A 24,583-nucleotide genomic window follows, 5' to 3' on the forward strand; every position below is an offset into this window, starting at 1 on the left:
TGGTATTTTGTAACCTATCTCACTTATTTAACATGACAATATTGTCAAATTTGTTCATAGGTTATTCCATTATATTTAACAATTTTCACGATCTTTATGATATAAGAAAATCTTGTTGTAACCAAGGTTGGTTACAACAAAATTTTAAGTTATCTTTTTTCCATTTTAATAGAATATAATTTTTTTAACAAAGATAAATCGTGTCATTTCACATAAAAACATAATTAAATTACTTTTAATGTTTTAAAAATCTTCTTTAATCTTTGCATTAAATAAATTTTAGAAATAAAATAAAAAATAATTAAAAGAAAGTTACAACTTACAATAGGCTAGTTCACTACTTTGGGGACAAGAAGTTGTTCCCTATGATAAATATATTACGAACCATAAGAAGTGAAATACTAGTACTATGGACAAAACCCTTACATTCAAACTCTCTCAATCACTATCACATGGTTTTAAAAAAAATTTAAATGTGTTCTTATGATATAATCACATGGTTTAAAAAAAAATTTTTAATGTGTACTTATGATATAATATTTCATAAAATTGGTAAAGCATTTTTGTTTGTATACTACCAATCTTCTCTTAAGAATGAAGAATCATTCACTAAAATCAAACAACTCCTCCAAGATAAATACAAAATCAATGAGATATGCTAACTGCCGCGCGACAATAATTGACCAAAAAATAATAATAATAATAATACTAAACCAAATTAGAAGGCATCCCAAAATAGAGTAGAAAGTAGAAAGAAGTCGAGTAGTGATTACAAAAATAATAAAATTTAAACAAAGAGAAGCAAGGATTACTTGACTTGACTTTCACGTTTTGGTAATCGGGGATTAGTTGATCATTCACTTGGCTTAAGAATTCATCTTAATTTAATCCAAAATGGTAAAACCTTCCAAGGGTTCTTCCTAAAGTCTTAAGTGTAATGCTATTTGTTGAGTTCATTTCTCAAGGGATTGAAGAATAAACAGCCCAACAGTTGTTCTTTCTATCTTTCCTCTTTTCTTTTTTCCACTTTAGAACAGAATTAGATCTCTTAATCCTTAAGAAAGATAGATTGAGTTGATGCAAAAAGTATTTTTGCGAGCATAACCCATTCTCACTTTTCTCTTTCTTTTAATTAGAATCTTATAATTAATAAAGTTTGCAACTTTAATTAAATAATTACATGGGAAGATTATTCATGCATCAACAGAGGGAGGCAGTTGGGATTTCTTCGGACAATAAATGGTGGATACCCACTAGGTAGAGAATATGGATGAGGGTTTAAAAACACGGAATCGGGATATGGATCGGTCTGGATGGATCTCGATTGGCCTCGGAATCGTGTTTTTAATGCATTGCCTCTAGGGTTTTTTTTTTTTTTTTTTTTAATCTTTTCGAGCTCGGCACCCTTTGGATTTAACATCTTCCATGTGTCGAGCTCTCAGCCCCAAACTGACTTTTAAAAAGTTGGAGTGGATTTTCCCCCCTAGGCCAATTCAATCTGGCTGACCGAATCCCAAATCTTGAAACCTTGCATGGGTAAGAGTTCATATCTCGACCCAGGAGTTACCATTGAGTCAGGTTCGAGTTGGATTACATTAGGCCCAAACTGAACCTGATTACGAAATGAGCCGGTCCGATCAGATAATAAAATGGATCATTCACATAGTGATTTGAATTTGAATACAATGACAATCGATCTAGATAACTGATCTGCAGAACTCAATGCGATCTGATTACGTAATCAATGGGAGCGGGATAGTATGCTAGCGGTATATCAAAGGGAAGAAGAGAGAGAGATAGAAACATAAGGTGCTAGCATACGGTATATACCGCTAGCATACCCAGCCTTTTCCGTTTGGTTATATATTAGAATTATTTTCTCCATGGCTTAGACTCTTTCCCCTTGGCAATTTCATATATAATCTTCTAAAGAATCACACCAGGGTGTATCCGAGTTTGATCCATTTTACTTATTGGATGGGTTTGGTTTGGAGTTTAAGACCCAATTGTCACATGGGCTATTCAAGTGCTGAGTTGGAAGGACACTATTTGGACCCTTATTCTCTTGAGGCCCATGTCCACAAGTGCAAAATAGAAAAGTATTGGAAAACAATGTTCACCTGGACTACAAAAAGGCACAAGGAAACACACATTCCACTCTCGTTCGGGGGGAATTATCAAAAAAAAGGGGGGAGGGGGGCCCAACAGCCCAGCCTTTGGATGCCTCACTGGTACTCCCTAAGTGCTGGGCTTGCAGGAGAGGTGCCGAATCCGAAAAAGAATGGTAACTGATCGTGTGGTTCCTGCGTTTAGACATAGGGCCACGTGCAATTCACAAGTCAATGAGAACTTACCATCACTATGATATGATTATTCTCTCTATCATATGGTCCAAAATATTTTTCCCATTGTTCCAAGGGTGAGAAACAATCACCAAAAAGATACTCTTTCCCATTATTCCCACCCTCTTCCCATAGAGGAATTGATGTTGGAATTGGGTCCAATCGATTCCAATTTGATTACGTTTTGGATTGATTGGAATTATACCTAAACCTTAGAAACTCTGTATGGATCGACTAACTGAAAATGCCAGGAATTGAGATCTAGCTCGAGTCACCATCAATTATGATTTAAATCGACCATTTTTGTCCAATCTGATGCAAATCGACGAATTCATTGAATCCAATTCCAAATTTTAAAAATCACTAATAATCCACATTTTTTTTTTTTGTGGTAACACTGATAGCCCACAGGAGAATCTCTCTCTCTCTCTCTATAGGTATGCTTAGTGATCATATCACATATCGCATTTTTTTAGAATTTTTGGTAGAAAGAAAGTTTATTGATTAAAACGAGTAATACTCCTATGTCCTGTTAACGAAGTTACAGGAATTAGGCCACACAGTCCTACCGGCTATGGATTAAGCCCTCCTTGTCAAGGTATTTGTCATTTCATTAGCAACTCTTGGAATACATGCAAATTCGCAAACATCAAAATAGAAAACAAGATACTTAATATCTATCATTGCACGCACTGATAAGGCCGAACCTTAAGTAAAATCATGTAAATAGAAAATGATTTCCTGGTTGTCGCTTTCCACTGAGTCGATAAGTGCCTTTAGAAATAGCCTCTGGTGCGTGTGGAAACCTCCGATGCTTGGTTCGCCCACGGATGAACCTACAAAGACCAAGTGATGAGCACAAGAGAGCCGGTGTGGCTCCGGCCTAGGACTCTCCGATGCTAAAGTTAGATCACCAGTGCAACAACGTAACATCTAGTAAAAGGTGAGATGAGCAATAAAGCTCCATACCTTAGTATTTATAGACGGAGATGAGGTGGTTGGAGGAGTCCTAGTATGGTAAGAGTCCTTGTTTGGTAAGGCTCTTCCCCGCGGAGCGTAGTGGAGTGGAGAGTTTCTTTCGGAGTCGGACTCTTGTTAAGGTAATTAAGAGTCCTAATGGGAGTGTGATTCGGTATCGTGATGAGATTCTTATCCCGTGATCTCCTGTGGGGCGTTATGGTAGCCTTCGTGGAGAGCCCGGCTTAGGAGCCCGGCCTCGGCCTATATGACCTGAGGGTCATCATTAGTTGCGTGAGCTTGGCCGCACTATGGTGTTCCAATCGAGGCCGACCTGCGTAGGCTCAGACCGTGGGGTCGGCGGGCATGCAGCTCAGCCGCGATGGGGGATCTTTGGGTAGGTACTGATCTGCCGTGCCGTGTGGCCAGAGATCGGCCGAAGAGCTCGGCCTCGTCGGACCCGTACGAGTTCGGCTCAGCATTTGATTGACTTAGATGTGTCCGACGAGCTCGGCCAAGTAGTAAGATTTGTTGAAGATCGGGTCGGCCCGGTCTTCCACTGAGCTTGGTTCGGTTCTTGGAATGACCTTAGCTCGGCCATGTGGCAGCTTCTGATTGGTGGGATGTTTTATGCCTTATCAGCCTCCAACCGACCTTCCCTAATAGCAAGGGCCTCACCAACTAGCATCAAGTTGATGTTTCAAGGATTTGAGATCGCTACTTGCATGTTGATTAAAAAATATGAAAAAAGAGGAGAAGAGATGAAGAAACATGGCATGAGGTATTGGTCTCAGATCAGCCCGAGCGGCACTGAGTGATATCAATTCCTTGCCGATCCCATATTGACGAAACGGTATGGACCAAGGGTAAGAAAAAAAATTTTTATCTGAAAAAAAAAAACAGATTTTAAAAGGAAAACAGGGTTAAAATAATCTGATCACAATTGATACTTGCCAATTTGGATCGGTATTGGATCATTCTCGACAAAGATTGATATTGTGCCTGATACAATGAACTTAAACCATTGAAGAAAGAGAATACCAATATTTTTCTGGAGCATACACAAGCTTGACTCCAGAGTATGGTTTCAAATATCGCTACCAGATCGGCCATATCTGGTATTGATTGAATGGAATTGTCTAAAAATCAAAATTTTTATTAAAATCGAAGTTGAAAACCGTCCAACACGGATATCCATTGAAAACAGGGTTTCAAATCTCGAAATTGGTAATTGAATCGGCTTTGGCCGATTAGAATTGGATAGAAGTGCACCCGATAAGATTAATTAGAACAAAAATCGATTAGAATCCGAGTGAATCATCTGGATCAGTCAATGCCAATTCCAATATAAATTCATTGATTCAACCGATCTGATTCTGATTTTTAAAACCATGGCTGAGACATACGGATACTGAAACGGATACCCGATATTCGAACCCAGACCAAAGGTCGAATAGATGACATTTCAATTTATAAAGATATCTATTTTTTTTCCTTTCTCTTTTTTCTCTAGGGAGGGTGTGCGTTTGTGCAAGCATAAGGTTGCTCCATTGTAAGGATGTCAATAGATATTCGAAAATCTGTATTCAATCCGTATTCGTATCCCTTTAAGAGAATCCGAATCCATTCAAAACTAATAGGATACGAATATGATAATCCCCCTACCCGACTCATTTAGCAATCCAATGGTAATACAATGTCTGAAATATATCTTTGTGTTTGTCTATTCGATTAAGTTACCTTATTGGATTTTGTTTTTTTTTTTATTTCGATAATTTTATAAGTTAAGATAATGTGATTATTTTTCTAGATTTTCTATTGATTTATATATAATGTTTTATGCACTGTGATACATGGAATCACATATCTATTAAAATAAATACAAGATAAAATCAAAAGTAAAAAATGTGAGAAAATCAAAGACTTAGAATAATAGAAAAAATGATAGCTGTTGAATTCTCAAATCTCAACCCTAACCATCATCAACAAAACAGAAAAGATGTCAACGGATAATCAAAAATTTATATTCAATCTGCGTTCATATCAATTTAGAAGAATCCGTATTCACAAATTACTATCCAGAAACTATCTGAATCCATACGAAAGCTAATAAGATATTATTCGAATCCATCCAAATATAATCGAAAAAAGGTATGATAATGTCAGTATCCGGAATTCAGTTGACATCCTTACTCCACTGTTACTAAGTGGTCATGAGTTCGGATCTAGAAACAACCTTTATTCGAAAGAAGGGGTTAGGCTAGGTACATTATGACCCTCCCCTAGTGCGCACATTATGCAGCCTCAGGAGATCCAATTACGAGGGGGGCTGTAGCAGGATAATGCTTCAGAGCATCTTATATATTTAAATTTCCTACTTGCTACCCATCGTTTTTTTTTTTTTTAAAGTTCCAAACTTTAGAGAGAGAAAGAGATAGTAAAATGGATCTGGCTCGAGAAAAAAATCAGTCGGTAAAGTACAATTATGGATTCAGATTGTGAAGGAGGAACAAAAAAAGAGCAAATTAAGGTTACATGTTGGAGGAAAGATGAGGAAAGAAGTAAGAAAAACAGAAAATTTATAATAAAAACAGGTGAGGTGTTGGTCTGGTGTTTAGAAGTCTTAATTTAAAGCATCTATTAATTAAGATCATCAACTAACAAGCTATGCCTATGGGTGTTGCCACTGCTGCTGCCGTTGTAGTTACAGAAGCGAGTCTTGCAGCATCACGAGGGAGTAAAATTCCCTCAGCCATCATTGATTTGTAGATCTCAACGATCATCTTCTCATCGTACTCCTTCATTGCTATCGACTTTTCTCCAAACCCGTAACTTCTACCACCACCGTAGCCAGAGATGAACACCCTCGAGTTTGCAAATCTAAGCATCATCTTCACATACCCATCCCTAAGTCTTTGGAAGAACTTCTTTGGTGAGTTTATTCCGGCAAAGAATCTGAGCTTCGGCGTCACCTTGATCCGCCAGAACCGCCTCCGACGACCGTGATTTGGCCCATCCACACGATTCTTCCTACGCCGAGACCTATGAGACCCATCCAAACGCTCGTAGTCGTTTCTTTTCCACTTCCCTGTCAGCCCATTGTACAAACTCCCTGAGATTCCTTCCATCATCATCTTCAATTTCCACTTCTGTCTCTTCACCCAATCTTCTTCATTCCTTCTGCTTGGAAGAATTAGGAAGAGAATTGAAAGAGAAATTAAGAGAGTTTGGTGTTTCTGGTGGGTTTAGTTTGCTAAAACTCACAATTAATAGGAAACCAAATTCTTAAGTTAACCACGTTACCCTATGAGGAAAGTATTTTAATTGTCTAGTACTACTCCATAATTAAATTTTTATTAAAAAAGAAAAGAAAAGAAATGATATGACGGATCATGCTTCACGCCTTCACCAATTAAAGAATCAGACCACGTGGGGTGGGTACCTTTTAAGTGGATCATTCCTATGCCGTTGGATTGATTTGGATTGGATTAGTATATTGTGGAACCACCATAGAATCTACGACCAAAAGTGAACCAATGAAGTGTCTCATTTTGACTTTTGACTTTTGTGGAAATTGGCAAATCGCTCGTGCACTGTTGTGTTTTCCGAGAACCCATGTTGGGAAGTAGGTGTGGTGTGGAGATAGCTGGCAGGAGGAGGAGGAGACGTTGATCGTATCGAACGGATTAATTTGATTTTAATGGAATTTTATAAATTTAAGATTAATTTTATGTTAAAGCAAGGGCTGATCGATGAGATTTACTATTAAAAAAAACAAAGTAATGAATTCGACTTCCATGACATGTCAGTTGATAAATGTATTCGACTATTTACTACACAAGCACTTAATAAGCGCGATTATCTGTTTTAGTTACAGAGGATTAGGAAACACTTTAAAAAGAATCATGAATAGAACAGGTCGAATAAGTGTGGACTATAAAAAAACAAAAGGACTTATCTTCAATTTTCGAAGGATTTGATAATGTGATTGTTGAGTCTAACAATAAGGATGTTGTCAATTTCTCCTTTTGGAGATAGTCTATCTTTGAAGATATTCAACACTTATCTGGTTTTTCGTATCTTGTTCTTTCTAGTTTATTTCAAGAAAGTGATACAACATTGTTGATTCCTTGACAAGAAAGACATTGTCGGGTAATATGCACGATGATGTGGCCCAATTTCGATCCATGGTTTCTGGAGATGTGTTTAACTCTAACCATCAATTATTCACGTTGATTATGAATAAAGATCTTTTCCTTTCCACCCTCCCAAAAATAAAAATAAATAAAAAAAAATTTATTTTCTTAAGGAAGAGTGACTAGGTGGTGGCAAGAGGTAATGCACGTATTGCCAACTCTTTCACACGGTTTATATTGTAACTGTACATCTGGTATTGTATTCATCTAAATTGTCCATTGAATTTTCGCATAGTTATCAATTGTCAACTATTAAGGTAATCAAAAATAGAAATGAGAAGATTCAGAGGATGGTTCCTTTATGGACCTAACAGCGACTCATCTTGTTTGGGCGCTAGAGGGGATGAGAGGTGGGAGAGGGTAATGCAAGGGTTGGGAGAGGGAGGGGGAGAGAGAGGGGACAAGAGGGAAACACATAGAGGGAGAGAGAGAGAGAGAGAGAGAGAGAGAGAGAGAGAGAGAGAGATGCAGAGGTGGAGAGGAGAGATGGGAGAGGGCAGGTAAGGGATGCAAAGGCAGAATGGGCGAGAGTTCAAGATCTAGATCCTCTCAAACGCGGCAACGCGCCAGTGCATTCAGCGTGCATCCAACGTTTGAGTGGATTGTCATGCATCCCGAAGACAACACCAGCCGTCCGACATGCGCTAGATAGGATCCGGTTCCGAGAGATCACAGTATAGGCCATTATAGGTAAAATGTCAACGATTGAGAGTCAATGGGATTAGATCGAGGGGATGAATGTTTACATACATGAGCGTACATGAACAACTCACAACTGTTCAGATAAAACATTCCTATAGAATAAATTCCGTCTGAATGACTGTGAGTTATTCACGTACGCTCATGTACGTGAACATTCCCTGCACTTTAGCCCTCTCTCTTAAATGCTAAATCCATTTAGCCTCTCTCCCACATTTGTGCACATTTTAATTTGGGGGACAGTTATGTAAGTTTTTTGTTGAGTTCAAATGAAAATTAAAAAACAAAAAAACAAAAACACACACGCTCAAAGAAATTGCTTTCATTTTTCCTAGGCAAGCCTTGATTCCTCTCCTACTACCACCATGGATTTAGGTATCGATATCATATCAGCCAACATGATCAAAAAATAAAATTCTTACTTGATTTGACCTGATATGGTCAATCATTATCAATATTATGAGCTAATTAGTTGTTCCTAATTCCTCTTAAATGATTTTATTCATCAAAAATTGCCCGTCCACACCCTCCTCCTCTCTTGGATGGACGTGTGAGAGTAAAATAGTCACAAAAAAGTAATGGTTATTATGGTAAAATTGCCCAATCCAACCTGATAATGCTGATATAGATGAAAATTACTCTCTCGGCTGTGTTGAGAAGGAAAACTGCCCCTCTCATGTAAAGTTTCAAGTATATAAAGAGGGAATTGGATCTCTCCAGCTTGCCAGTGCGTCCTGCACGTATTGGACACCTGGTGTTGTCCTTAAGGTGTGTACCAACATGCTCAGCCGTTCGATGCGCACAAGACACAGTGGCGCGCTGGAGAGGATTTGAATCCTATAAGGGAGCTATAGACTAATTAATAGTCGGTGGTGGGACTAAAATCCCAACACATAAGATAGTCATTCAATATTGTATAGACAAAGCTCTGCATGAAGAATGAACCTAATTCATTAATTAATAGATAATGAATAAATAAAAGGAAAAGGGAGCGTGCGAATAAAAGAACATGTTAGTATTGCTTTGTTAGTATCTAAAATTATATATTTAAAAAAAGGTTTAGGTTATATTCTTTTGTTTTTTGAGTGTTAAGGAGGAGACATGTTTATACTTTAAGACATAGACGACTAATTGTCACCTCCATGTGGTTACCTAGTTTAGACTTTAGACATCAATAGTTATAAAATATATATATATGACGATGTAGCTATATAATATTTATACATTCTATTTTTTTAGTTATTTATATATGCAAATGCAATGCATATATACTAACTACTAAGGGAGTAAGGGGTGATGTGTGAGTGTGGTGTGTGTTGTGTATATTCGTCATTCCATGGTCCTAAAAGTCGGTTAGCTTTTTAGAATTTGTGTGTAGTTTGTGTGATTACACTTTCATAAAAAAAAAATAAAAAAAAATGGAGTAAGGGGTGATGTTCTTTATGTCGTAGGCCCACAGCGTAGCCTGTGCCCAAACATATGGGCTTGCCATTCAGGGGGCAGGGTGGTTATTTCGCCCACCCCACGTGTTTGGGCACAGCCTATGCCACCGTCTCCCATATACTAAATAAGAGTAAATATCCACCTATCACGAGGTTTTGTTTTTTTGGGGTGCAATTTTCTAAAATAAAAATCACATAAGCTTTGTTTTTTAAAGGAGATTTGATGATGCTTCGTAGGATCTTACGTATCCCATAAATGCATAAATCAGTCGTAGATTCATAGGGTTTTTTAACAAATGTCCCCCTGAAATGTAAGCCAAGAAAGATTCTCGATTTGAAATTTTGATTCAAACCGTCATTCCCAATATATTCATCATTAGTAAATGACATTAGTATTTTCCAAAAGGTAAAGAGAACGCTATCTGGATGTGTGCAGTGTACTGCCCCTGTGTCCAAGGGGTGCATGAAATGGCCACCCCACCTTCAATATTTTTTGCCTTTCCATGGAGGTGTAGTGGTCAATTTGTGCATCCATGTATCTGGGTGCAGGGGTAGTGCACCGCTCATGCCCATGTAGCATTCTAAAATTAATACACTGGTGAGAACATCATGAAGTATGTGAATTTATTAGTACATGTCTACATGATTACCTAGTTCGCAGTTGAGAAATCGCTCGACGCCCCAACCTCCTCTTTTTCTTCGGTGTCGTCATCTTCTGTCTTTACCTGTCTGGCGACAGAAGCTCCTGTATCCCCACCAGTGTTGAACTTAGCTTCGTAGGAAACCACCGACGACCGATGGGATCCTCTGACAATCTCCGCTTCCTCCGCCTCCGTTGCGACAATGTTCGAGCTACCGGCGGCTCCTCTGACGATGGTGTCGTAGCTGAATCGGTGCTCAAGTTGTCGAAAACGTATGGGGCTGACCAAATTCAAGTGCCGATGTGGGACGATCTTCTAGGGGGTGCACCAGTACCCCGAGTAGCATGACACAACCAGCTCTAGTGGCCCTGACTTCAGCTGGACTTGGTTTGTCGCAAATGGGTTGTTGCCGTTGCCGGTCAGTGACATCTCAAAGTCTCAGGCTGAGCATCTTGTGAAGAGAGCACAAAAATGGGCTTCCACTTGGAGAAACCACAGCCGATACACCCCCTTCCCATATTGCTCCACCTACCCTTGCCTCCACACCATTTCCGCCCTGCTCCCACCATTACTGCCACTGCCATACCTCTTCCCCTTCCCCTTTCCCTCCCCTAAAGCTCACTACTATGTGGTTGATCGGAGTATTGTCCTTGTCGGCAAACAACCCTCGTTTTTATGATTGTTTTAGTCATTGGGATCTTTGTGGTCAACACCCGGGGACTTCGAGGTAAAGGGGGGTTTTTCTTTTCTCTTTATTTGTGTGTTTGCAGGTGATGCTAAGGGTAACGTCGGCTTGGATTTTCCAACAGTCGTTCAAGCTTCACCAACCCTCTCCTATTGTCGGACAAAGCTACAATCGTCGATCCAATAGATCCTTGCAGATTTGTTCGTAATTAGGCTGTGGCAGTGATTCTGGTGGTCTTCTTGCTGTCAAGCGAAGCTCTATTTGTCGATCCATAAGACCTTTGCTTATCCAGCAAGTCTGTTTGAAAGTAGGCTGTGGCAGTATGTCGGCACACGTGGGAAGTGTGACATTGTTCTACTCGGCATGTATGGGGACCCTTTATTGGCACATATGTGCATGCGCTTAAACCTAGTTATGTTTACAGCTTGTTTACTAGGGAAGTGATTGTGAACCAAACCCTTGCCGATGATCCAGTCAATGGCATGGAAAAAACAAAAAAAAGAGAGTAAAACCAGGAAGAATATGAGGAATCAACTGAATACCTTTTTTGCTTTTTGGCTGAGAATCTTAAGGACAAAAAGATCCAAATCTTAATATCAATCACTCACGACCAAATAACACCTACCTTAGTCGCTCCTTAAATCCCTTTATTTATTTATTTTTTTCTCATTTTGAAATTGGAGTATGCGCTTGGAGGGTGGGACCAGGGTTTTAGGAATCGGTATTGGATAGGGGATCGGTCTTGGTTCGGTCTTATTTGGTTGATATCTATCTGGATCACCCCGTATTTGTCTTTGATTGAACTGATTTACCCTTTACTTTTATTTAAAAATTGTTTTTACCATTTTATCGTTGACCTATACCGATCCATTGGTATGGGATTGCCTTTTATTGATACCAATCCGGTCTGGGCTATTCCTCCGATCCGCTACCGATCCCTAGAACTGTAGTGAGGACGTAGTTATTTTGTGTTTTATCTTTTTTGCTACTCACATGAAATGATCTCGTTGTCCTCCAATGTACTATACAATTTTATTGCACCTCATCGATACATGTCTTAGTGGGATTAGGATCGTCTCTAGGGAGTCCAACGCCCAAGTCGCACCTAGGAGGCCTCCAATGGTTGAATTGTGCTGCACACATCTCAGTGCACACCTAAAGATGTGTGCAACATAGCTCAACGACTGACAGCACCCTGGACGTACTGGGGTTCCTAGAGACAAACTAAATTCTTCTTAGTGCCACTTGCTCAAAGAACCAATTTTTTTTTTTTTTAAGTTATCGGTAGTTATATGGAGGCACCTGTACATGTGATGATGGAGATGGAGAGGTAACTAACGTCCAAATAAATGGGCTTTAACATTCTTGTCCTAATAGAATCCTCAGTTGGGGGCCCAAACCAAAGCGTCTGAAAGTTGGCAGCCAAAGAAAGAGACTCTTGTAGTGTTCCTTATCTTCCTTGTGGTACTTTGACACTTTGGGTGTCAATAAGAAAATCCATAGGTAAGGGCAACAGATACTATCTGCTCATGTAGCCCCCCCCCTCTCCTCATCCGGGCCAATGAGAGCATGGACATGGACGACAATAAGGATGAGATCATATATGGGGTAATTACTATCACTATTCTACACTTAGCCTATATTTATTAAAACTACCCTATGTTAAACTTCTTTTCTGAAACTACCTTGCTTTTAAACTTTTATATTTCCTTCTACCCTCATGTTTTTAAATACCCAGATTACTCTTCCTTTTCACCTAGTAATTTACTAATCTATTTAACCTACCATTCATCTTCTACTTTTTACTATTTTTATCCTTAAAATAGTAAAAAATGAAGCACCCACCCAGGTCTCTCTCATTTTTTATTCTATCAAATTTTTTTTTGTTGTTTTTTCTTCAATTTTTCTATTTAATTAATTTTTTATTCAGTATTTCATTCTCATCGTTCTTCAAACAGATCATGGTTCTAAGTATCAGTATCGTGTCGCCCTTATCGGGTGATGTACCAGTTTTGTTAGTCACCGATACTGATACCATACTAATACCATATCGGTAGCACGGTACTGACAAGGGGTAAAATGGTCAAAGAACTTAGTTTTTAAGGAAATTTAAGGGTAATTTTGCCTGATCCAGGTCGATACCGTATAGGTATCATATCGATTTTGTAGGTTATCGATACCCATTCCGATACCGTGCACTAAAACCATGGAGCAGATTGATTCTCATAAAAAATAGTAAAAAGTAAATTGAATAAAGAGAAGAAGAAGTGGGGTGTTTTGAAGAGAATCCATTTGTTCCATGGTTTTAGTGCACGGTATCGGAATGGGTATCGGTAACTTGCAAAATTGATACAGTATCGGCCTGGATCAGCTGTATCAAGCAAAATTACCCCTGAATCTCCTTCAAAATGAGTTTTTTTTTAATACCATTTTACCCCCTTTAAGTACCGTGCTCTGATATGGTATCGGCACAGTATCGGTGACTAGCAAAATCAGTATGTATCGCCCGATACTTATCGAGCGATACGATAGCAATACTTAGAACCATGATCTGTTCGAAGAAGAACGATGAGGATGAAATGTTAAATAAAAAATTAATTAAATAAAAAAATTGAAGAGAAAAAAACCGAATTGTGTAAAAAACAGGAGGGAGAAGAAGCGGGTGGGTGCTTTCATTTTTTACTATTTTAATGTAAAAAATAGTAAAAAGTAGAAGATAAATAGTAGGTTAAATAGATTAGAAGGTTACTAGGTGAAAAAGAAGAGTCATCTAAGTATTTAAAAATATGAGGATAGATCATGAGAAGGGAAACAGCATAAAATGTACCCTTTACCAAAATTCCCTTTTACCTTTTGGGGTGTCTACTGAAACATCCACCCCTTTTTATGTATTTTGCCTGCATGTGACTAGCGCAATATAGCTTTCCAGCAGGAAATGCAGATCTGCTTTCATTAATACATTATCCTACTAAACAAGTGTCTGGACATCAAGATAATATTCATTGTATCTTGCATGTTACTATTAGCAAATTCTATCAACTTATGCTCTGGTTGGATTATCATTGCAGGCTTCTAACTCCGTAAATTGAGCTATAGTTCCAATTTTAATTTATTAGCTACGTATTTCATGGCTTTAATTTGAGCTATACATCCTATTCTGGACGCGAAAATACCCACATTAATAGTAGGTTTGATTCCAACACAAACCCTTATCTTTTCCTCACTAAAATGGATTTAGATAGAGGGCATAAGGACAAGTATAACTTAACAACATGACCAATCTTGCCGTCATGATGCATGACATAGGTACTTTATCAAATTTATTCCCAGCATTAGTTAAAGACTGTAATAAGGAATAATTTTTTTGTGAGCCTTGTGTCTTGGCTAAACAGACGCGTTCAACTTATCCTATTTCTAATAAAGATCCTCTTTCTTATTTCATATTGTTCATACTGATGTGTGGGGCCTAGAGAGAAAACTTCCCCGATGCCATCATGGTATGTCACTTTCATTGATCGCTATTCTAGGTTCACTTGGGTATATCTTGTGCACAAAAAGTGAAGTTTTTTTATGTTTTCAACACTTTCATCAAATGATTAAGACCCAGTTTAATGCCACTCTTCAAATTTTGAGGAGTGAGATGTAAAGGTTTAAAAGCAGGGTAGTTTAAGGTAGGATAATTTTTAGTAAATATAGGCTAAGTGTAGGGTCGTGATAGTAATTGCCCCATCTTATATTTTATAAGGGATGAGATGGTAATTTTGCATGCAGTTACGTTTAGACGCAAAGATTCACTCAACCAGGCAGGCAGTCTTCTTTTTTTTATATATATTAAAAAGAAATGTTTATGGTGGAGGAACGTGAGTCCTGCACATTCATAAGGGCCAATGTGAGTGTGTGTAGAAGCATCGACAAGATGTCATTTTGCACCATCTGTCTGGTCGTAGGTGCCATGCTCGCCCACAGAAACCATTTTTCCCATATATTAAATCGGGGGTATAACCAATAAAATTAAATTACTGAGTGGGCTGGGCCAACAGCCAACCCAACAATCATTGTTTCCACTCTTCCAAATCAACTTTTGGGTTCTAAAAGAGAAATGGTGTTACACGAGGGGACCTGAAGTCTGTCAGCTACGCTTGGCCCACCACACACAGCCCATCCATCCATCCATCTCAAAACAGTTCAACCTTTGGTGGTGACATTCAATAAATAAATTTTCCTTTTTAGAGTTTTGCTAGTGTCTTCTAACATTGGAAGACTCTGATGTGATTGAAAAAAAAAATAGGAGAATGGAAAATATAAATTATTTTTGAAACAACTGATTGGCCCTCCAATTGTTTTCCTTTAATAGAAGAGATGTTAACAGTTTTCGAATCTTTTTTAACACCAAAAGCAAGCAAGAGTGTGTCTAATCCATCCGTTCGCTTTTGAGACTATGGCCCCACCTATTGGACGGTCCACTATGATTGGTGGACCACGTTCTCCACATTCACATTCGGTGGAAGTGCTATATATAGGCGGCCTTATTGTTTTGTTTGTTTCTAACTATTTTTAACGAAAAGGGGAAAATGTGAGAAAATGTAGTTCTTGGCTTAATGTAGTCTTTATTCTTCCTAACAGTGTTTTTTTAAAAGACAGAATCGGAAACAGAATCAGTCGGAATCGGTTTAAAAGCAACTCAACCCTAGTTTTTGTACCAGATCAGCCGGAATCATTTCATGCCAACTGGTTACAATGCGGCTAAAAGATGAAGGAAACACATGTGGGTTGTCTGGAAACTATTTAAGAATCCATTAAATATATGTATATAAACCTTCTCCTCCTCCTCCTCCTCCTCCTCCTCCTTTCCCTGCGGCAGTGGCTCCGGCAATAATGCATCAACGTGTGTGTATATATAATATTTTGCTTGAGTAGTTAAAACTCCAATAATAACTTTCAACTTTGGGGGCTGAGGGAGCTTACCTTTCCGTGACAAAAAAAAATACTTAAAAAGGGATCCGAAGTGGAAAAAGTAAACAATTTAACAAACAACAAAACGAAGTAAAGTGGAAGATTCCAATTATTCCCTTTTCTTTTTATTTTTTATTATTGTCTATTATATTACCTATGATTTGTTACCGAGAGTCTTATAAGGAACCCCTGGCTCTTCTCTCAACACAAACCCACCTTCCCCCACCATCCATACTCCCAATAAAACCAATATATCTATATGGGCTGGGCTGGGCTGGACTGGGCTGGGCTATGGACTTTGGTCATCTCTGCAACTCGGAAGTAAAAGGTGAAAAATTCAAAAGTTCTGACAGACTTACACGTGTAAAAAATAACCTTTGAGAGATTACCGCTTCTCAGGCTCAGCCGCCTAAAGCTACCTGTACCGCCGCCAGACGATTTCTCTCAGTTCATTCCAGTTTATCTATGTACGTGTCACTGTACCATTGGCCAATGGCCGGAAAAGAATACCTGTTTCTTACAGTACTCATCTCCCTTCACAACTTCCCATACAAATGTGACGTACCCCCGGTAGGAAAAAACCAAAGAAACTGCCTCTACTACTATATTACGTATTGTACCCCTACACCAAAACCGTCCGATTATTCCATAGGGATTTGCATGGAGCTTCCGATCCAACGATCTCGATTAAAGGAAGATAAACCAGTGAGGTAGTCTCCACTCACCAGCACATGCGTAAAGATAAAACCTGTACAAGTTCGGCCCATTACTGCTACATCATCATCGACGTCGTCTCTCTCTCTCTCTCTCTCGCATTCTCTCCTTTCACACACACACACACACACACACACACAAAAGGAGTCTTCTTGATGGTTTCCATATCTACGAAATTAAGAAATGCTGCAACTTTAAATTCCATCTACAGCCTTCGAGGTCTCTCTCCCAAAGTAAAATGGTGATACTCCACCGAATCTTCCTCCTTTTCTTTGTCTTACTCTTGATTTCTCCGACGGAACAGTCGGAGACGGTGACAGCGATGGCGACTACTACGAACAGTAAAGACCAGATCACATCCACGCACTTGTCGAAGAAGACCACGACCTCGACCTTGACTGCGAAAAGGAAAGACCAAATAGCTTGCACAATGTGCTCTGCCTGCGACAACCCTTGCAACCCAGTACTTTCTCCGCCACCACCATCTCCTCCGACGCCGTCGCCACCACCCCCATCCTCGTCCGGTTCTGATTGCCCGCCACCGCCGTTTTCGCCGAGTTCTGGTGGAACATACTACTACTCGCCGCCTCCTCCTCCCTCGGAACCAACTACAGTATACGCGTCACCACCACCACCTTGGCAACCGACGACGGTGTACTGGTCACCCCCACCGCCTTCCGGAGGTGCTATTGGCGGCGGTGTTTATCCTCCGCCAACGAGTTACTACCCGGCACCTCCACCTCCGAACCCAATCGTGCCCTACTTCCCCTTCTACTATTATAACCCTCCGCCTTCTGGCTTCTCAAATTCCGTCCAACTGAAAGCTCCTATTTTGTTCTCAACAATACTCCTCCTTTTCTTGCTACTACCCTTTTAGATGATCTGACTAAAATAAATAACTCTTGGATTTGCTGATCTACAAATTAGAGACAGAGAAAGTGCGCCCTTTGTGTTTATGGGGGAATCCCTGAATTTCTTAAATGCCTTTCTCGATCTGATGTCGCCATTCAAAGACGAGGACAAGGCTTTGGTTCTACGAGGTAGGAATGAAGAAATGGTGGAAATTAACGGCCACCACCTCTGTATCTCACTTGTCTCCTCTACTTCTACTCTTCTCCCATTCCTGAAGGCTAGCTCTGTGTTTATTTTCTGGTAATGTCGTTTTTTTATTTTTCTTATAAATATAAATGTGATTAGAAATAAAGATATTAACAATTCTTGTTTCACTCATTATTGTCTTTTGCTTTCTCCTACCAGTTCTTGTTACAGTTAGGATCTCTTTCAGAAAGATGGAAACATAATTGAAGAAGAAATCTGCTTCACTTTTACGTTTTCCTTTTATCCTTTATTTAATGTGCGTAAAGCTTAATCTGCAATTCACTACTTTACTTTACTTTACTTTGTTCATCACCTTTCTTCTTTTTGATAATATGCCTTTTCTCCTCAACTGGGTAGATGTGGTGCAAGTTGCAGAGGTGGGCTTATGAATTCTTTGTTTTTTTTGGGGGGGGGGAGGGGTGAAAAAAGTCATGTTTGGGAAAGATTGGGAGAGCCTTCACTTGCAATCCAATCCACTGACCACCCAAAGCTGTAATAAATGGATTTTTATAATAGGAACAGAGGAGATATTCTCTTCTTCGTTCTTAGTTGCATGTGAGTCCAGCTCTGTTTTATGATCCAGCCATTAATTTTAGTAATCAAATCCTTTGAGTAATCCATTCTTAAAGAACAGTAAAGTTGAGGAAGAAGATACCAAATCCACAGCTGGTTATTAAATGAAGGATTTCTCCTGCAAATCAGTTGGGGCACCCCAACTAACAATTTATTCTTCAACGACTGTGGTAATTAGATGTCATGGAACGAGCACGGAAATGGTTAATTGGGGTTGAGTTGGATTGGATTGGGTGGTGGAGAATTTCATGGTGATGGGAACATGTGGGTGGTGGGGTGGTGGGGTGTTCAACGAAATAAACGATTTCTGACATGAAGCATTAAATTAAACAATGTCATACTGATTCCTGATTCCTGCCATGCCATTAGAGAATGTGATTCTCATTTTCTTTTAATTTGCTCCATCAAACTGCTGCCAAACCCTTCCTGCCCTTTCTCGAAATAAAATTTGGATATATAATGTAGATACAATTTACTTGATCAAATGGTCTACTGGATAAGAAAAAGCATTACTAGTTTTAAAGAAAAGTAAATGTAAACTAAAGTCAAAAATATTTGTTTTTGTTGAATACACGGTGTAGATGGCAGTGTTTGTGTATTGGTTGTCATTGTTGTCAACACAGTGCATGTGTATTGTTGTGGTCAACACAATGCATCTTCGTGCATATATACAGAAGTTTCATAGTGTTTGGGGGTCATCCAAGGGCATTTCTATCATTTTACAGAGAACTAATGGCCTAGACAAGTGACAGTGAGCATCCAGTAGTATGTTGGTGATTTTGTCAGTCACAGAGGTCTATGGAGTGTTGACATAACTCATAGGGGCATTTTGGTCATTTGACAATACTATGACATGTTGGCAGTGATGTTGGAGCATCCAGGCTTATGTGGCAGCATATTATAAAGTGTTTGGAAGCCTTAAACAGCCTTGGATGAAAGGTAGGTACACTAAGAATGTTGATTTCATAGGTTTTTGTATTGGCAGCGTATTCGACAGTCTTTTCGGAGAGTGTAATGGCGGAACTGGGTAGAGCAATCTACATGAATATTATAGCTCGTCGAGTCTTCTTCGAAACGCAGCTGAAATTATGAGGCGAGAGAGGGTGGAAAAGGGTATCCAAAGGAACCCTAGGATGGTGAGTGATACGTCCTGTATGAGTGGAAGGAAACTTAATCCTAATTTTTTTTTATCTAGGATAGGTTTAGGCAAATTTCCCTATTGATGTGAGAAAAATAGAAAAGAATAAGAGATTATGTAGACCCATAATGTATTCCAAGATTGCATATTAATGACATCACAAGTTTTCTTGCTCCTCCAATATTGGGAAGCTGGTCTAGTCCAGCCCTGATCTCTCATTCACTATATCCTCATGGTACCACTTAGTGGTCTTCGGCTGAGTATTGGTTGGTTTAGTTTTAATCAAAAGCATAGTCTTGATATGAAGATGGGTTCTGATCATTTTACCTGTGTATATTACCACCAATTTGATATCATCAGGCAGGTAATGATATCAAAGTTGGACAATACTAATACCGATTGATTGATTGATTTGATATCTGATTCTTTCCAAAAACTAGAGTTCAGAACAACTTTGGGCTGATTCTGATAGATTTTTCACCATCCTCGGATCAGAATTGGCCAAGATGAATCTGGATCCGGATTCTGGGTTTTTAGATTCTGGATTGTTAAATCCTAATTGATTCAAATTCTTAATGATTTAAGCTTTTACTTTTATATGATAAAGCCATATGGATTGGATTTGACAAATGATCCATCCACTCTATCTGACCACCTGGTACTGTAGATGACATGGGCCACACAGTTTGACACCTATATATATAATTTAATGGTTGGATTGACCACATCAATAAAACAGAATTGTATACCCTAAAACTTATATAATGCATTCCAAAAATATATATCAAACGCTTCCTTAATAATAAGTCTAAGGTACGTATAATCTTATCAATCAAAGAGATCAAATTTCACATCCAAATTCTATCATTTTACTTACCAAGTCAAATGCATCCTCCTCCTTAAGGGAAATTATCTCAGGGGTTCAAGGGGTGGCGTTGATAATTTTCTGATACTTAATGTATTGTAGTAAACTATGTTTAAGTTACAACTTGGACAAATGAACAGAATCAGTGATGAATCTGAGCCTAAGCCCAGGTCTTACCATATGAGTTTTCATTAATGACTAGGATAATTAACTGACTAGGATAATTGATTCTTTATCTAATCTTAGGAGCTAATTTAGTCAAGTAAATCACTAACTCTGGGTGATTGACCCTTGTATCTTTGTGCATAAATATATCTACTCATATCAATGGAAATATACCCATCTATTCAAATTCAAATCAATCTTTCCATTTCACATTATTAGCTTAATAGTGTAAGAAAAGCATATGATTCAGATCCTCTACAGCAGTTGCCTTAGCGGCTTGAGCGATGCAGACACAGCCGCTTGCGCAATGACTGCCTTACCCGTAAGCCAGTTACAGGCTTAAAGTTTGGATCCCGAGAAAACTAACTATACCAATAGCCAATAAGTCCATCAGATTCCATAAGACTGATTGGAATTAATACAAAATCTAAATGTCATTAGTTGTTGGTGAAGAAACATAGATCTTCCCACCCTTTTCTAGAATGGCTTCCCAAGAGCCCAAACCTGGACCATCTAGTAGAGATCATATTCCATCGGGGGAGAGGGGTAAAGCATCAAGTCGTACAAAATTAACCAGGTAAGGAAGATGAGGCTTTCTTTAATAAAGCTACTTCATTTCATACAAGTGAGATTTTAATTACTTAATACTCTTACATTACAAGTTTTTTTTTTTTTTTTTTTTTTTTTGGGTAATGCTTAAAACATGACAGTGGAGCTTTGGAATACAGAGGAGAGGGTGTTGGCTAAACTACGGTCCAGGGATCAAACAATGGTTCCCTAGGGAGATCAAGATATTTATCTTTAGGGTTTTGCACGCCCTGGGCTAGCCTATGGTGTCCCATGGGTGCCCCATTTTAATTTTAGGGTTTCCCATGGTCGCCCATGGGAATCCTGGTGCATCGCTATTAGGGTTTCTCCTTCCCTATTGCATTCCATAAAATTAATTATCACAATAGGGACGGAGAAACTCGTCTCTAGTCAATCACATGGCAAGAGGGATCCATCCCATACTCGAATGCGCAGCGGAAAATAATCGATTCGAGTTTCTTTCGCATCCCATAAATATTAATAATCAATGAACAGAAGGAATTAATAAAGAACTGCTAACCTGGTGAGCCTCAAGTGTTGCTCCTCCAATAGACAGTGGTTCTTCCTCCAATGAGCGCTCCAAGCAAACAGATCTGAACCTCCAATGGTGCTACCAAGGTTCTACACGCCAATCCCAGATGCCCTCAAACTCCTCAGCACAGATCTAGGGTTTCACAAACCCTAACTCTCAAACACAGGTGAGAGAAGCAAGAAGAAGAAGAGAGATCACAAGAGGGAGAGAGAGAAACCAAAAACGTAGGAGAGAGAGTGTCTACTCCAAAAACGTGGAGAGCTCCTCTTCTGCGTATTTTTGGTCCCCTATTTATAATAATAGGATTTAATTAAATCCTAGATAGAATTAATAGAGCCCTAGTGAGAGTCGACTCTCTCTCTCTCGATCAGCGATTCTGTTTAAACTCAAAGTGCTACACAGGTGAAGAAGCAGAATCTAAAAGGGAAAGTATTAATTAGATTCTTTATTTAATTATTAATGGATAATTACAATTAGCACCAAATCCATTAATTAAATAAAGAGCCAATTAAATTAGCAAATTCCAAATAACTCCCTATATGATAACAATTTATCATATACAACCCCCCCCACTAATCAACACCATCATTATGGAATCTAGGGCATGTACACATGTACTGCCAAACCCCAATCCATAGTACATGTCCATATAAGAGCGTCTGTGCATTCGATCGGGTCCCGCAAAACTCGATAAAACACTTTATTTGAAATAACTATAAATAATGTATCATTTTATGTAAAATAAATTTTGCAAAACCATTTCCAAAACGGTACTGGATCCAGATTCTGATCCGACCATGCACAGACAGTCTCTGTCTTGGTGTTCCTCAATCGGGCAGTGGTGATCGTGTTGGATAACTCCTTCACTCACAAAGTGTTCACGCATTCCCAGAACACCGGCTTTGACTCGCTTGAGTCTCAATCAATGATGAACCAAAGAATGCGATCACACTTTGCAGTGATAGGGTTCCCTCAGGTACAGGGTGTCGGTGACACATAACTATCCCTTCCTACATCTGACAGTAATACATGAGGGAATCGACGAAGTAGATTCTTCACCAATGCACACATCAAACATGTGAGCACTCGCATTCGTACCCTGACATCACATGTCTAGGCATACCCAATGCGACGACCATATGATAAGAGTGCTCAGCCCAAACCCTAGTCGTGACTACCATTTTAAGTATAACTTACGGACACATAATGCTCAAAAAGTTTATATCGCATGTGACAATATTAAACTAAAATGTATAAATGTTCAATACAAAGGTGAACCGGATTGAACCGGACCGAACCAGATTTGATGGACACACACTTGTCCAACAGAGGGTATGGATCACACTTTGCCAAATAGCTGCTTTAGCCCATCACCTTCCCCTTAAGGAAAAGGCAAACAGTCCAAACCTGATTACGTCCTGGAGTGGGTTGGGTTGGGTGGGCAGTGGCATAGAGTAGTAGAGCTTTTCTTATGTTTGGTGTAGGGGTCCAACAGTAAATTAACACTAACACTCTCCAGCTGAGTCATAGAGGGCACGTATGGAAATTTGCCCGACGAAAACGGTGCGTTTGCTTCCTTCGCCTTCTTGCTCTTCTCTTCTAACACTCTTACTTTCCTTTCCCTGTCGGCAGCCACCTCCTTCCAAACCTCATTTGCATCTATTATTCCCTGCAATTAATTAATTAATTACACAATTAATCCTTCTCATTCCAATCCGAAATTAACAAAAAAAAAAAACAAAAAAACCCAATTTTCCAATTCAACCATATACACAACTGCAAAGGAGAGAGAGAGAGAGTACTTCAGTGACTCCAGAGTGAGTCGTCGAAGTCGCTGCGCGTATCCATTGTGAAAAGGGTTTGGTGGCTACGGGAGAGAGAGCAGAGTAGTAGTGGAGGACCTCATAGTTGCCTCTGCAACTCTTGATTGCATCTTCGATCAGTTCGGTGTTGTTTCTCACTTGTCTTTGATTTCTTTTGGTTTTCGCTGTTTTTCTTTGGTTGCTGATTACTAACTATTTGCTTGCTCCAAGGAACTACAAGAAGTAGTAGTAGTAATAGTAGTAGTTAAGGGGGATGAATGAATCAATAGTCACAACTCACAACCCTGTTTTGCCAAGTGGCAAATGTTACACGTGGCGGACGCTTCTAGTGCCTTGTCATGCTTTACGATTGGGCATTTTGATCTTAGTAGCTAGTGTCCTTGACATTCTAGAAGAATCTCACTCACCCTCGTATTTGTGAATTTTGTTGATTTGTGATATGACACGCAGCTATTTTTGAGAGATTGAGTAGAAGGCATTGTGAGAGATAAATTAAGGATGATTCAAAAGAAATCAAAATTAATCTGATAATTTATTTGTCACTTTATTGATGGAATTATTCTTTTTATATGTTTTTTTTTTCTTTTCTTTCTGTTTTTGTGATGTAAGTAAGAAATGGATTATTTTTTCTTTAAGATTTTAAGTATCAAGAATATAAACACATGTTGTTCTTTCAATTAATTAAATTTTTTAGAATTTTCATTAATTGAGATATTTATTTACTAATCATAAACAGAAAATATATATATCTCATTCTTTGTCTGTCTTCTCTCCATTGAGGCTAATTGTTTGCAATTTAAAGTTTACATATCTATTAGGGAGAGGGTTTGCTACACTGACATGTACGAATGAATATATATGATGGTTTGGAAAATGATATCATTTACATGGGTCCATATAAAATCCATATGGTCCGAATCAAAGAGAGAATATTAGCATAGACCCCACTAGTCATTATGTGGGAGGGCGTATATTAGAACCTGCATATTGGCTGTGTATGTTTTTTTTCCAATTATTATTAGGATAAATTACACGTCAAGGGTAGTTTAGAGATTTAAATTTATTTAACTAGCTGACATCATCACTTAATAGCATAAAACTAAAAGTAAGGATTAATTTGTCATATTGGGGTCTGATACAAGGGGTGATTTGAGTTTCATTTGAAAACCAGG

The 24,583-nt window shown here is 38.8% G+C and overlaps 2 protein-coding genes across 2 annotated transcripts in view; one reads left to right on the top strand and one right to left on the bottom strand.

Moving 5' to 3' along the window:
- Nucleotides 1-5,956: 5,956 nt before the first annotated feature.
- Nucleotides 5,957-24,583, bottom strand: part of LOC122668676 — a 41,818-nt gene continuing 23,191 nt past the window's right edge. The window contains exons 3-4 of the mRNA XM_043865213.1: nt 16,586-16,594; nt 5,957-6,298 (exon numbers count right to left, since the gene is read on the bottom strand). Of these exons, the coding sequence (XP_043721148.1) occupies nt 5,957-6,298; nt 16,586-16,594 (351 nt within the window). The remainder of the gene's footprint in view (nt 6,299-16,585; nt 16,595-24,583) is intronic.
- On the top strand, nt 17,021-17,656 carry LOC122669081 (leucine-rich repeat extensin-like protein 3). Its single transcript, XM_043865732.1, has one exon. The coding sequence runs from the start codon at nt 17,060-17,062 to the stop codon at nt 17,504-17,506; it is 447 nt and encodes a 148-aa protein (XP_043721667.1). The 5' UTR covers nt 17,021-17,059; the 3' UTR covers nt 17,507-17,656.

This window comes from Telopea speciosissima, chromosome 7 (genome assembly GCF_018873765.1).
Source record: "Telopea speciosissima isolate NSW1024214 ecotype Mountain lineage chromosome 7, Tspe_v1, whole genome shotgun sequence".
Classification (NCBI taxonomy): Eukaryota; Viridiplantae; Streptophyta; class Magnoliopsida; order Proteales; family Proteaceae; genus Telopea; species Telopea speciosissima.